The sequence below is a fragment of the Xenopus laevis genome, chromosome 4S (assembly GCF_017654675.1).
Source record: "Xenopus laevis strain J_2021 chromosome 4S, Xenopus_laevis_v10.1, whole genome shotgun sequence".
In the NCBI taxonomy this organism is placed as follows: Eukaryota; Metazoa; Chordata; class Amphibia; order Anura; family Pipidae; genus Xenopus; species Xenopus laevis.
The window spans coordinates 83651535-83666378 of record NC_054378.1 but is presented as its reverse complement, the minus strand read 5'-3'; the positions used below and the strand labels follow the sequence as shown (position 1 = coordinate 83666378).

Here is a 14844-nt window from a genome sequence, read left to right as displayed (position 1 = left end):
CAACACATTTGGAAGTGCTAACTCATCTGCCAAAAACTGGAGTACTTTCCACCAGTATTTATGTACTGGAGGGCATTCCCAAATAACATGTAAAAATGTTCCAGGGTTAGCTCCTCACCGCAGATAGTGGGGGCAGGGTAGTTTCCCCATTCAGTTTTTGTGGGGTGAGGTAGGTCTGGTGTACTATCTTAAAGTGTACCAGTCTCTTGTGCTAATCAGCGGCTGCTGCATACTATTTTCAGGGCCGGATTTTCATAACGGGCGCCTCTAGGCCTGCTGCAGTTAGTCACCCCATCCCCTCCCCTTTATTTGCACAAATTTTCATCATCCGGACCAGAGCAATGGGGATTCGTACGCGGAAAATGTTAACACAAATGCATCTCCTGCGCATCCCTAGTGTTTCTGAACCAATGTGGCTGTGGATGGGCACCATGCCGCCCCCTAAAAAATGTTATGGGGTCTTTATGCACTACAATTCCCCGGTACTTAAATGTATTAACCAATGTAAGTTGGAGGTTTGGGTATATCAGTTTGTTGTCGAACGTGTCTAAAGGTAAAATGGATGATTTATCCCAGTTAATGTGTAATCCTGAGTACTTCCCAAATTTGCTTATGATTGTCAAAGCTGCTTCCAAGGAAGCACCTGGGTCTGCAAGGTACAAGAGAGTATCATCTGCGTATATCGATATTTTTTGTTCTACCCCCCCCTCCCCCCAGAGTGGCCAGGGGCTGTAAGGCTAAGGCTAATGTGAATAGCAGCAGAAGTAATGGGCACCCCTGGTGCATTCCAATGGCTAGCTTAAACGGTGCAGATTGGTGGCCATTCACCTGTACCCTTGCTTGTGGATTACTATACAGTAGTTTGACCCAGTTTAGAAACTTTGGTTTTACCCCCATGGCATGTAACATGGCCCACAGGTATGTTCACTCTATAGAGTCTAATGACACAACCACTCTGGACCCTGGGTTATCATGTTGTACTTGTAGGTTATGGTATAACCGTCTAATATGAATGCAGGTGGATTCCCCTGGGATGAACCCTGTTTGATCCAGTTCTACTAGGGATGTGATTAATTTGGCCAACCTATTGGCTAAGAACTGTATTCTAACCTTTAAACAGGTTGCGTGTTTGTGCTTTCATCATTGCAATATTTATCACCTGTTTCTACTATTGATGTATTTTATCAACCACACTGCCTTTGCAGTAGCTATTTATAAATACATGTATGGGACCTGTTATATAGAATGCTTGGGACCTGGTGCTTTCTAGATAACACATCTCTTCGGAATTTGGATCTTCATACCTTGTCTACTTGAAAATCATGTAAACACAATAGGCTGGTTTTGCTTCCAATAAAGATTAATTATATCTTAGTTTGGATCAGGTACAATTTACTGTTATTACAGAGAAAATGGAAATCATTTTTAAAAATACTAGTTTGACTGGTTTGGACCAAGTAAATGGCCATTGCTATGTAAACCATGTATATATAGGCACAAAGCTTCCCCCATATACAAAGCACTAAATGTCTAAGCCATATAAGGCAAGCAATACATATAGTACATGACACCAGTAAGCTCCATTCTACCATTATTTCTCTTTTTTTGTTTCTCTTTTTTTGTGCGTATTTGATTACAGCACATGATTGGATCCTGTTTTTGCTTGTTAGCACTGACATTTTGTGCAAGTTTAATAAGTCTCCAGTGTGTAGGCATGGTGTTTCCCTATGCCCGTTTCAGTAACTGCAGTAAACAAGACTTTCACTTCCTGCAGGCAAGTTTATCGGAAGGTTTTTGTATTGTTAGCTCTGGGAAGGGTTGTGCACAGGAAAGTGCTGCTGCCAAAACAAAACTGTAGCTCTGAAGTGAGACCTCTCCTCCGTTCCACTTGTTTCTCAAGAAAATATATGGCGCATTGGTTCCAGAACGGGAACTCTGTATGTGTTCCCGGCAGATTTGTGGTAATTAAAGGTGGTTCCTTTATCAATAATCTATTTATATGGCAACTTACAAGTCAATGCTGGTTTTTACTAAACACAGCATCCTTCTTACACATTTTTTTTGCCCTTTCTCTAATTCAGACATTGCAGCAGAAGGTATGTTATAGGGTTCTTTCCAATCAAGAGGAAGCCTCCAATGCTACTTCTCTCCATTCAGTGTTCTTGGCACATATGGACAAGGCAAAATAACTGGCCTTAGTGCAGTGGGTTTAATCAGCTGCCTCAGACCTCGCAGCAATTGCACGTGTGCCCTTGGTTTATTGCAAGAAACATTCATATGCATGGAAAATGCCAGCAAGCAGGCTATGACATTTTGGTAGTCTCCTGTGTTGAAGCCTTTTGAATTAACGCCGGAATGATTTCCTTGCATATAGTCTTTGATGCATGCCCCGTTTGGAAATAGAGTGGGAAACGTTATGGTAATACTAATAAAATATATCTGAAAATTTAATGTGCCCCCCATAAGTATTCGGAACAATTAACGGTGGGAAAAAGTGATGGTCCTGTAGAAGGTTATTTAGTGTGTGTCTCGGGTATATACTTATGAGTTATGGTTGTTCAAAAACAGGTTATTTCAGTATTTATTATACGGGCCGAATGCAAAACCTTGTTGGGAATCTAGTAGCTCCTTGTTATGGGTGTAGGTTAAGGCTGGTAGTCGATTGCAAGCTTGCATACATTTTTATCATTATTTATAAAGCCCTTACTTCTTCCTCAACACATTACAGAGATTATTTACATCAGCCTGCCCTAGTGGGACTTCTAGTCTAAGGCCCCTATCACCTTTACACACACTATAGTAAATGTTATTAGGAAACCAATGAACCTGGCTGAATCCACACAAGCACAGAGAGACCATACAAACTCCCTGGGTGAAAAACCATATTGGTGTAGAGCGCTCAAAGAGCACTCTTCCAAACAGACGTGTAAAATCTTAAAATCGTTTATTTAAGTACACATAGAGGTAGCTTTACACATCTTGTGTTCTAAAAACACTTCTTGAACACAAAATGCGTAAGGCTACCTCCATGTGTACCTAATTAAATACATTTTGGATTTTACACATCTGTTTGGAAGATTGCACTCTACGCCAATATGGTTTGATCCGTTCCCGTAGCTGAAGGCTCAGGGAGGTTCATCTGTGCCTTGTCCAGTATTGGGAAGTTATATGATTATCTTTTGGGACTTTCCTGTACCATATTGAGTGAAAACAAACCTAAAACTCAAGGCAGCAGCAATAATAATGCCTCATATCACTTATTAGTTTGTTTTCCTGTAAGAAGCATTTTTCAAGACAAATTAAATACTTTACAAGTCTATGATGTATATATTGCAATACAAACTTGTATACATTTTAGTACAACTAATCATGTTGTTATTGATGGTAAATATATTTATCCAATGGAACTCTAACCCTTGAATTCTCTCTTGGAAGTATCCAGCATGTATGAGCTGAAAAGTTTTTGGCTAAATGAAAGATAACGGTTTTCTATTCTGTGTCTAATGTGGTTTGTTTATAGCTCGCCCTTGTAAGAAGTTATCATCTCTTATTTTTAGGCTGTACATAGCGGTTTCCATTCTGCTATCTACAAATGCCAGAAAGTCCCTTGTTGAAAAGCCAATTGCATGGTTGCCAAGAAACCGAATTGTTATGCATTTCACTTAATGAATAATAATGAGGTGTGTTTAGGCTCTGCTGAAAACCAGACAAATTGATGCGGTGGGAAAATGATTTGTAAGCTGTAACCTATGGATGTAAAAATGTTTTCTATTCTACCACATTATTTTTAATACCATGCTCCCTAAAGATGCATCACTGCTTGTTAACGTGTTCCTGAACAACTCTCACATTTGCATCTCAAATCCACCATTACTTCTTTAGTTGTAAAGGAAACCATTGTGTAGGTTTTAACAGACACCGGTGTGCATGCAGGGTTTGCGAATAACACATTTTAATAGCCTTTTTATATATGCCATACTCCTTAAACATGTATTCCAATGTGTTCCTGAAAGCAACACTCACATGTACACACTCGCTTGTTTCCCAAATCCACCATTACACCATTAGTCTTAAAGGAAACCATTGTAAGGGTTTTGTACATTGTGGATGTCAGGTTTCCTAATAACACATTTGATAGATGTTTTATATTTAAAAGCTACATTTTCCCTATTTGTGGCAAAGGAAGAACAGTAGAGGCCAAGCATTTCTGAAGTATCCATATGGATACCCATCTGATTATAAATAAGAAAAGGAAATCTTTAACATGGAGGTCTATGGAGATGTTGGGCATGCTGGGAGCCATAAAATATTGAGGATACATCCAACTCTTGGGCCTCAGGTTGGACAGTTTTGCCATAATACAAAGCCATACACATGACGCAGCTCTCCAGCTGGTTATCATGGTCAGGATAGATGGCATTGTGTGAAGTGCACACCTCTACACAGCCACAAATAGGCTTGTAAGACTGATATTTGAAAAGATACAAACAAATTACAAGACATGGTATCTTGCATCTATCTTGTCGTTGTGGGGTTTTTTTTCCAAGTGCTATTTGGGATTAGCACCTTTTGCTGCCTAATAACATAATAGTAACGTATTTTTTGTCTTTTCTGTTTTAGAAACCTGGTGAAGAAGTTCTGCCCCAAACGTTCAGCTAAAGATGAAGAACCCAGGTATGTTGAGTGGCAGCACATTCAGGGGTTTAACATGTCAGTTATATAGAAGTAGTTCATAAAGACTTTTTAGATAATCAGAATTAAATAGGGATGTTCTTGTGTGTTATAGAGATGAAGAAACTCACAGCTATGTAGTAGTAATGTTAGCATATTTGATACAATATTGAATATCTGGCTGTATCAGCGGAGCTTGCTACACACTCTTTAAAATATAAGCACAACCCCCCCCCTTCCTAACCTCCACTACCTATAGTTTTTACATACTTGGTTAACCTAATGGCCCCCACAGTAATAGTGCATGCTCATATATGTTTTCAATGGTGCCTGTATTGAGCTTTTAAACAGAGGGTTACTGTAACCACAATAAATACTATAACTGCTGTGACTATAACTAAAACTAAAAAAGTTTAAAAAACAAACAAATAAAACAGAAGTTGGTTGCTTAGGGAAAGTCTTTGCAGTGGAATTTTTTTGTGTGTGTGTTCTTTAAGAAATAGAAATATTTTTTTACTGATAAATTTAGATTTTTAGCTTTTAAGGCTTTTGGCCACTAGTTACTGTTTGTGTGTTGCCGTAACTCAGAATTCTGATCCAGTTGTATTTGGATATGAGTTATGAATCAGATGCTATGTAATGTTTAGGCCAAAGTTGTTGGTATAGTGCAGCTTTGATCTGACAGAGCATTACCTAAACTTGCATACATCTGCAATACATGTCTTGAGTTTTAATCCAATTACTCTGGCTGGAATTAAGTTTAGAAAAACAGACTTCTTTCACAAGGAATTCCTGGCCCATATAGTCGGTTAAGGGCCCCAATCAGCACATTTGCAGTCTTAGTTTGTTTCGATTTTGTTTGTGTGTTTTTGCCACATTATTTCCTGGGCCCTTTGACGATTAGAGCAATTTAAGCTACAGTCGAGAAGAATTTCTGTCTCATCTCTGCAAGTATATTCAAGATGTGTTTATAAACTGTTAAATCATGCTCATACTATCAAAATCCTACTAAACAATGTTTTAATGACTATTGTGATTGGAAACTAAGTTTGGATGGTGCAGGATAGATGCAATGATCTTTTATTGTGAAGAGATAACTCTGAGATCATATTTATAGTTAACAAATATAACAAAAGATTGTGAGAGTTTTTAGGTAAAGGTCTAGAAATTTGGAAAGTGTTCTTACTTCTTTACTTTGATTAATTTAAGCGTAGGTGCCTCAATCCTTGTCTGGTGTACCGCTATCCTGATAGTTAATTAGTTTTTAGGTAACGGTCCTTCCAAAGTGTCTTAACATATACTGTAGAGCAGTGATCCCCAACCAGTGGCTCAGGAGCAACATGTTGCCCACCAACCCCTTAGATGTTGCTCCCAGTGGCCTTAAAGTAGGTGCTTATTACTGAATTCTTGGCAAGTTTTGATTACATAAAACCAGATCTACTGCCAAACGCAGCCTCCTTTAGGCTGCCAGCCCACATAGGGGGCTACCAAATAGTCAATCACAGCCCTTATTTGGCACACCCAGGAACTTCATGCTTGTGTTGCTCTCTCAACTTTTTTTACATTTGAATGTGGCTCACGGGTAAAAAAAAAAAAGGTCAGGGACTTCTGCTGAAGAGTAGTCCAAGGATTATACAGAACAGCTTATTTTAGTTTTTCATCCTGCATGTACCTAATTTTTCTTAAGGGTTGTTTCCAATCAAAAGTAATGAGGCAGTGATTTTATGATACCCTCCATACTTATATAATACTGGCACCTAATTGTCTGGAATTGCCTTTTGTGCCACCCCCCTTTTGTGTGATTTATGAACGCTTTGTCTTCTGATGATTAAGTTATGGTCTCCAGCTTTTCGTTTATGCTGACTGGGATAGAAATCTTTTGTGAATTAGCCAATGGTTTTGTTTGTTAAATACTTTTTTTTTTTTAATGGTCACATTATCCTGTACTGAGTGAGTTGTGGGTGGCTCTGTGTACTTTTTTTGAGATGTGTTTTCCTGTTGTGGCTGGTGGTAATGTGTAGTTCCTGTGGCTGAAGGTGAATGTTCTGTGGTTTCATGTGTTGTATCATTTATTCTGGCCATACGGGGCTGTTTCTACTATAGTATTTGTATCACAGTGTATAGAACTAAGCAAATTTCTAATTTCAAATAAATTCTTTACAAATTAAAATATCACAAGAAAAAAACCCCCAAAAAATACAATTTTCATACACTAATTGTTGCCTATGACACCTCAATAAGATTTAGCTTGACATAATTTATATTTGTTAAATTCCTTTCAACTGGCATTTTCAACTTCGCAATTGTGATTGACCCAATATTGTGTAGAGTTGCCTGAAAAGTCACATGATTATGTACAGTTTGTTTTGCCACAATTTCTGATCGATGTGGCCTGTAAAGTTACGACTTTAAAGCTCTGCACGATGGATCAAATGTAAATGGGCAAATCAGGGTTCAGACTTTTGTTCATTAGCAGACCAAATCGTAACAGATTTGGTGTTCTGTTTAAAGGTCATCATGCCTTAAAGTAAAAACATTTTTTTAAAATTATTATTATGATCATATTTCTTTCTTTCTATTGCAGATTCACCTCTTGTTTATCTTTTTACAACATTCTAAATGAGCTCAATGACTATGCTGGACAACGAGAGGTAGTTGCAGAAGAAATCGGCCATAGAGTTTATGCTGAGATCATGAGATACTCAAATGACATAAAAGGAGAACGGAAATCGGTATTTCAATTTTATTGCTTTTTTGGAAACTTTCCTCAGCTGCCTATAAATGTGTGCCTTCTATGTCTTTTTTATAGAAGGGTCTGTTTGTCAGAATGCTAAAATGTGGTATGGGACCAGTTATCCAGAATGCATGGGACCTGGGGTTCTCCAGATAACGGATCTTTCTCTAATTTGGATCTTCATGCCTTAAGTCTACTAGAAAATCATGTAAACGTTAAAAAACTCAGTAGGCTGGTTTTCCTTCTAATAAGGATTAATTGTATATTAGCTTGGATCATGTACAAGGTGCGGTTTTAGTATTACAGAGAAAAAGGAAATCATTTTTTTAAAATTTTAATTATTTGATTATAATGGAGTCTATGGGAGATGGCCTTTCCGTAATTTGGAGCTTTTTGGATAACCGGTTTCCAGGTAATGGATCCATACCTGTACCTTATCTTCCTTGTTCCCCACTTTAATGTTTGATAGTTGCTATGACATTTTGCGACTTCTGACTTTAAGCAAATGAGCAAAAGGCTCCATATGTACAAAATTTCCCTTTGATACACCAATCCAAGGGACGATAAGAAAATCATGTTTAATCATTATTTATTTGACTCCCCCCAGCATCTTCACGAAGGACGCAAAGCTCAGCAATACTTGGACATGTGCTTAAAACAAATGGATAATGTGAGTGATAATATGCGTTTCCATTATTTGTACAAAGCATAACGCGCTAATGTCATTTATTTTCTTGAGTAATTCATCTGGTGGGCGGAAGCTCCGTAAATATTAGATATAAATACACATTGTAAACGATAATGCTAATTGTTTTAATTATTTGCGAAAGCTAGCTAATGCTCAATCTTTAATTACTATTTAATGTACAGAGCAAGAGGAAATTTGAAAGAGAGTGTAGAGAGGCAGAGAAAGCTCAACAATCCTATGAGAGACTGGATAATGACACCAATGCCACAAAATCTGATGTTGAAAAGGTAAGTATATCTCCCCTCCAGCATGGAGCTTATATATAGGACTCTATTGGCATCGTGTACCAGTCCTATAAACTTTCAAGGTTAAAGCTTTTTCTTTTTTTTTTTTTGTGCTTCAGGTCTCTTCACCATTATATCTCTCTACTAAATTGTTTGGCAAGTTTTTCCACAATATGGTTTCCTGCTTGTCCTTTATAGCTTGTTAAATGGGTTCTCCTATATGTGATGAATGTGTGGTAAATGTATTGTAGGTTCGTGATGCACCTGGATTCATCTTGCAGCATCTGAATGTGCTAGGCACATTTATTGTATCATATCATGGATCTAGCCACCCTCCTTTCCCCAGTGAATGAAAAGACTCCTTACACATGCGTCCCATTTAAGAATCATCATCTTTAGCCCCAGCTATTTGTGCTCCTTTCCCAACTTCAGTACTATTTTAAATGGGTTGTTCATCTTTGAGATAACTTTTAGTATGTTGTAGATAGTGATATTCTGAGACAATTTGCAATTGGTTTTAATTTTTTTATTATTTGTGGTTTTTGAGCTATTTATCTTTTTATTCAGCAGCTCTCCAGTTTGCATTTTAATCAATCTGGTTGCTAGGGACCAAATTACCCTAGCAAACTTTCACTGATATGAATAAGAGACTGGAATATGAATATAGGACCTGAATAGAAAGCCGAGTATTAAATAGTAGCAATATATATGTGTAGCCTTACAGAGCATTTGTTTTTAGATTGGGTCAGTGACCCCCCATTTGAAAGCCAGAAAAAATCAGAATGCGGCAAAGTATAAAAAAGAAAAAATGTAGACCAATTGAAAAGTTGCTTAGAACTGTCCATTCTGTAACATACTAAAAGTTAACTTTAAGGTGGACCACACCTTTAATGTGTGCCAACTAAATTAGGGATGCACCGAATCCAAGATTTGGTTCGGGATTCTGCGAGGATTCAGCTTTTTTTTAGCAGGATTCCGTTTCGGCCAAATCCTTCTGCCGAGCCGAACTGAATCATAATTTGCATATGCAAATTAGGGGTGGGAAAGGAACTTTTTGTCACAAACCAGAAAGGAAGTTAAAAAATGTCACCCCTAATTTGCATATGCAAATTAAGAATTGGATTCGGTTCAGTATTCGGCCGAATCTTTCGCGAAGGATTCATGGGGTTTGGCCGAATCCAAAATCGTGTATTCCGTGCATCCCTAAACTAAATATATAAATAGGAATATTGCAAGATAGTTTGTTGTTCTAGGGATGTATTACAGCAGATTACTAGGGGTAGCTGATTTGTTTTCTTTATAGCATATGTCCTGATTTTTCCACGTATTTACAGGCAAAGCAGCAGCTCCATCTGCGCACACACATGGCAGATGAAAGTAAAAATGAGTACGCTGCACAGCTCCAGAATTACAACGCAGAGCAACACAAACATTTTTATATTGTCATCCCACAGGTATATAAGGTAAGATGCTAAAAAATACACGGATACACGGATGTATAATATCTGCATTATTAGTGGTGCACATTTTTACTTGGTAGTTCAGGCAAGTCTAGAATATCTTTTCCTGTGCTAAAAAGAATAATTATGCTAAACTATATATTGTTACGGATCTTTGCTTTTCTGTTTATTGGACATTTTATTACATGACCTGTAACAGATTAAAACTGTAGGAGTCTCTGCTGTTGAAACACAAATTTAATTGTAACTTTGACACACAAACTTAATTGCCACAATCCTGCCCGGGTTTGTACATCAATAACAATTATTTGTGCAGCTTCTTAGTAACTATGACATTTTGCTTTGCTTCGTTGACAGGCCTCTCTGTTCTTTTCTGCAGTGTAGTCCATCCGTTTATTTAAACAGAACGCACAATGGTGCCTTTCACTTGTCCAGCACAGGATCTTTAGAAATGATTAACCCTGCAAGGCTACAGGAATGGACAGCGTTTCCATGTTACCTTGTCTTTTTTTGTTTTGTTTATTCGTTATAGCACCTCCAAGAAATGGATGAACGCAGAACTATAAAGCTAAGTGAATGTTATAAAGGCTTTGCTGATGCTGAGCGAAAAGTTATACCCATTATTTCCAAGTGTTTAGAAGGAATGGTTCAAGCAGCCAAGTCGGTGGATGAGAGGAGGGTGAGTTTTTTTTTTTCTTAGGCAGCATTAGGAAATTAACAACACATTGGAGCAGCTTAATTACATATTTAATGGAACTGCATGCATGAAATGCTCTACTTGCGAAATAGGTCTGGGAAGGATATTTAATTATAATTGCCTTGCTACTTTTTTTTTTTTTGTTGATTTCAGGACTCCCAAATAGTGGTGGATTGCTTCAAATCTGGCTTTGAGCCTCCCGGGGACTTTCCCTTTGAAGACTACAGCCAGCATATTTACAGGACAGTGTCTGATGGCACCATCAGTACCCCAAAGCAAGAATCATTAAAGCCTGATCCCAGAATGACAGTTGGGAAAGCCAAAGGCAAACTTTGGCTGTTTGGAAAGAAACCCAAGGTGAGCTACACACTTAACTAACAGTGGTGTTTGTTGATTATGACTCCCACTATACTTGTATGGCAAGGTACCATTTTAACTTCTGTGTTCAACTGGAAACAAGTTTAGAAGAGTGGACAGAAGTTTGTCCCTAATCAAACTTTATACATGTACCCGTTTTTAACCACAGCAAACTTGCTTTTAAATAACTGGACAGATGTAGAAATTTGTAGTAAATTTTGCAATGTCCTGTTCCTTCCTTTATATAGGGGTAAGGTGACATATCTGATGATACAGTCTGTAAATGTATGTGCTGTATACATATTACACAGTAGGTTCTTAGACACACACACGGTGGTGCCTGCAAACAGATTTAAAACCTTTCTGTCTTCTGCTACGATGTTAAAAAATGTCCATTAAAAAACTCATGTTTACAGAAGTCCTGTGAGCCACAAGGTGTATCTCTTCCCACTGGCAGCATGTGTTATGCGATCACTGCAACCTATGAAGATAACTTAGCTAAAGGAACAGTAACACCAAAAAATTAAAGACAATAAAATGAATAGGTGCCCTGCACTGGTAAAACGAGTGTGTTTGCTTCAGAAAAATAACTATAGTTTATATAAACAAGCTGTTGTGTAGGGGGCAGCCATTCAAAGGAAAAAATACATAGTAGATAACAGATAAGAATCCCATTGTATACTACAAAGCTTATCTCTTATCTGCTGTGTAACCTGTGACTTTTCTTCTTTTTCAGCTTTGAATGGCTGCCCCCATGACTATACAGCAGCTTGTTTGTATAAATTATATTTCTGAATCAAAACACACCAGTTTTACCAGTGCAGCACAACAGTGCATAATATTTTCATTACTGTAGGATATTTTCATTTTTTGGTGTTACTGTTTCTTTAAGGCTTAGGGCCCTCCCTCAGTGTGTTCCCTATGCTTTCCAGAGAATCTGTACAGCACCAATATGGAATGCAGTGGAACTGCAAGTTTCAGAATCCATAACTTCATAATGTAACAAGATGAGGGAGTGGTTGCATTACACCATAAGCTTATAGGATTGGTAAATGGTTATAACATGGGTTTCCTTTGATGACCAGATAGTGTTCATGCCTGCACACTGAGTTGCAATCCATTTAATTGCAGTGTTTTCTTTGTTCTACTTGTTGATGAACCATGTCACTGTTGATGCTTACTTTGCATTTACAATATGCTGGTCGGTTTGTCATGCAGATAATCGAGATCCATGCAAATATGTAGGTTCGATACAATAGAGAATTCAAGTAGTGTTCCTTGAAAGTCAGATAACAGAATATGTTTTGTAGACCCATATTTCTTATCAAGTGTAGTGGCAGCTGGGTAGCATTTGTGGTCGGTGCAGCTTCTGCATATGAATTTCCTTGCACTGACTATAGCTGAGATTTTTGCAGTTCTAAGCATGTCTAGACATCGACTGCTTGCTTCCCTTTTCTGTTCAGCCATATGAAACTGAGATTCTTCACTTCAAACAGAAACTTGTTTTTTAACTTGGGTTTTGGGAAGCAATTCATCTCTTTTTTCTTTTTCTTTTTTTTTGTGGGGTAGGGTTTTTTCAGACGCCAGTTCCCACAGTAATTTATTAGCCTTTGTCGGCAACAACCATTCAGCTTACCAATAGCCTGCTGTAAATAATTCCATTTGTAAAATATCGGACAGTAGGGAAAGACCAAAATTTTGCACTTACTTGCCCCAACCACAAATCAGCTTGACACAGAGGTGGACACACTGATCTTCACGGAGCATTGGTGAATTTCTAGCAACTGAGCATGTGGGATTCAACTGCTTTGTTGTGTAGACTGGCAGCTGTATGGCTACTTATATTCCCTTCAAGGTTTTTTTTTTTTTTTTTACAAATCCCATCTTTTGCAGGCAGTTTAAAGGGGACCTGTCACCCTAATAAATAATTCCATTTTTTTTTCTAGCATGTTAGTTGAGCAAAATAAACTTCACTTACACTAAATTTATTATTCAAATGTTGTCTGCCTTAGACTTAGAATTACACAATCACAGCACGCAGACAGAAGCCATTTTGTGGACACTGTTATTAAAGGGGTGGCTCATCTTTGAGATAACATTTATTATGATGTAGAGAGTGATATTCTGAGATAATTTGCAGTTGGTTTTCATTTTTTATTATTTGTGGTTTTTGAGTTATTAAGCTGTTTATTCAGCAGCTCTTCAATTTGCATGGTTGCTAGGGTGCTGATGCCCCTAGCAACCATACATTGATTTGAATAAGAGACTGGAATATGAATAGGAGATGAGCTGAATAGAAAGATGAGTAATAAAAAGTAGCTATAACAATACATCGGTGGTCTTACAGAACATTTGCTTTTTAGAAGGGGTCAGCGACGCCCATTTGAAAGCTGCAAAGAGTCAGAAGAAAAAGGCAAATAACTATAAAACTATAAAAAATTAATAATAAAAATCTGTGTAAAAGTTGCTTAGAATTGGCCATTCTATAACATACTAAGAGTTATCTTAAAGGTGAACTACCCCTTTAAGACAAGTTGTGTATCACCCCAAAATCTTGTGTATGCGCCCGAATGGGGGACGTAATGCCCATGTGCAGTGCCCTACACACTTATAGAGTGGGAGGAGGGAATTGGAAAGCATTGAGAGCATTGACATCTGGGAATTGCTGAATGGAAAGTGATTGTATGCCCCGCCTCTATGCCTAAGGCATAGAGGAGGGGCAGACAATATTTGATTGACAGCTCAGATATTTAAACACCTTTATAACAGGTTTGGAATTTTTAATGAAAAAAAGAATTTGAGTTCCATGTTTAATTTGCAAAGACTTTCATTATGCAGATTTTTATGTGTAGGTGATCGGTCCACTTTAAGGTGATGTTACAGTAACTTAGTATATAAAAGAAATGCTTGGTGGGACAGCGACATTGTTACTAAGCAGGCAGTTGTGGCGTCCACAGCCAATCCGCTGTGATGTTTGTCCTTCCCACTGTTAAAGGTAATGAATAAAAAAGTTGAATTACTGAAAAAAAAAAATCACAATGTACAACTTATTGATAAAACAAAAATTCTGCAGTTGGAAAAAAAACATCTTATAGTAAGTATATTTACTGTAAAACCGTACACTTACAAATGTCTTGTACAGGGGTATAATTTAGGGATGCACGAAACTGATGCTACAGGGCTGATTATTAAATTCTGATGCTAATTGCACTGGTTTCTGTCCTGCCATGTAGTAATTATCTGTATTAATTACTAATCGGCCGTATATTGTGATATTTCTATTCTATGTGTACTGTATATTGTGAGTGGGTCCCTAAGCTCAGTAAGTGACAGCAGCACAGAGCATGTGCAGTGAATCAGCAGAAAAGAAGATGGGGAGCTACTGGGGCATCTTTGGAGACACTGATTTTTACTGCTAAACGGCTGAGGTTGCCTTGGGCTGGTGCAGTGCCAAAAATATAATGTACAACATTTCTAGCTACTTCTTCTTTAGTTAAGCTTTAGTTTTCCTTTAAGGCAGCTGTGTTCTTTACATCAGGTACTGGATGGGAAACAAGTACAGACCTCCTTTGCACCCTGGAGACACTCTGTAACTGGTGCTTCATGGATGTGTGTTAGAAGGACGCTACGTATTTTCCCTCACATTCCCATCATGAAGACATCATTGTATTCATATGTTGAAAGCAAGTCCTGCATCTTTGGGTGCTCAGCTAGGGGGCAAGTTGGGGGTTGGGCTTTGTTCCCTACCCTGTGAATAATAAGTGATCACTTGCAAATCATATTTTCATTAATTCATGTCAACTAAAACATGCCCATCAGTGAGGTAATGCTACAAATTAGATCCGGCTGAGATGGCCATGTCCCTTTCTTGTTAAACACGTGAACACATAGGAGGTTATAGGTACTGGAAATGACTTCCTGCACAGTGAATATAGTCACTTTTTTTACGCTGG

At 37.9% G+C, this 14844-nt stretch overlaps 1 protein-coding gene across 7 annotated transcripts in view; it reads left to right on the top strand.

Annotated features, from left to right (window-relative positions):
• fnbp1l.S (formin binding protein 1 like S homeolog) overlaps window positions 1-14844 on the top strand; it is a 73245-nt gene that overhangs the window by 43317 nt on the left and 15084 nt on the right. For all 7 annotated transcript variants that reach the window (XM_041591347.1, XM_041591344.1, XM_041591345.1 and 4 more), the window contains 7 exon segments: window positions 4621-4674; window positions 7256-7403; window positions 8013-8075; window positions 8276-8380; window positions 9712-9840; window positions 10370-10516; window positions 10688-10891. In XM_041591347.1, the coding sequence (XP_041447281.1) occupies window positions 7365-7403; window positions 8013-8075; window positions 8276-8380; window positions 9712-9840; window positions 10370-10516; window positions 10688-10891 (687 nt within the window). In that variant the 5' untranslated portion in view covers window positions 4621-4674; window positions 7256-7364.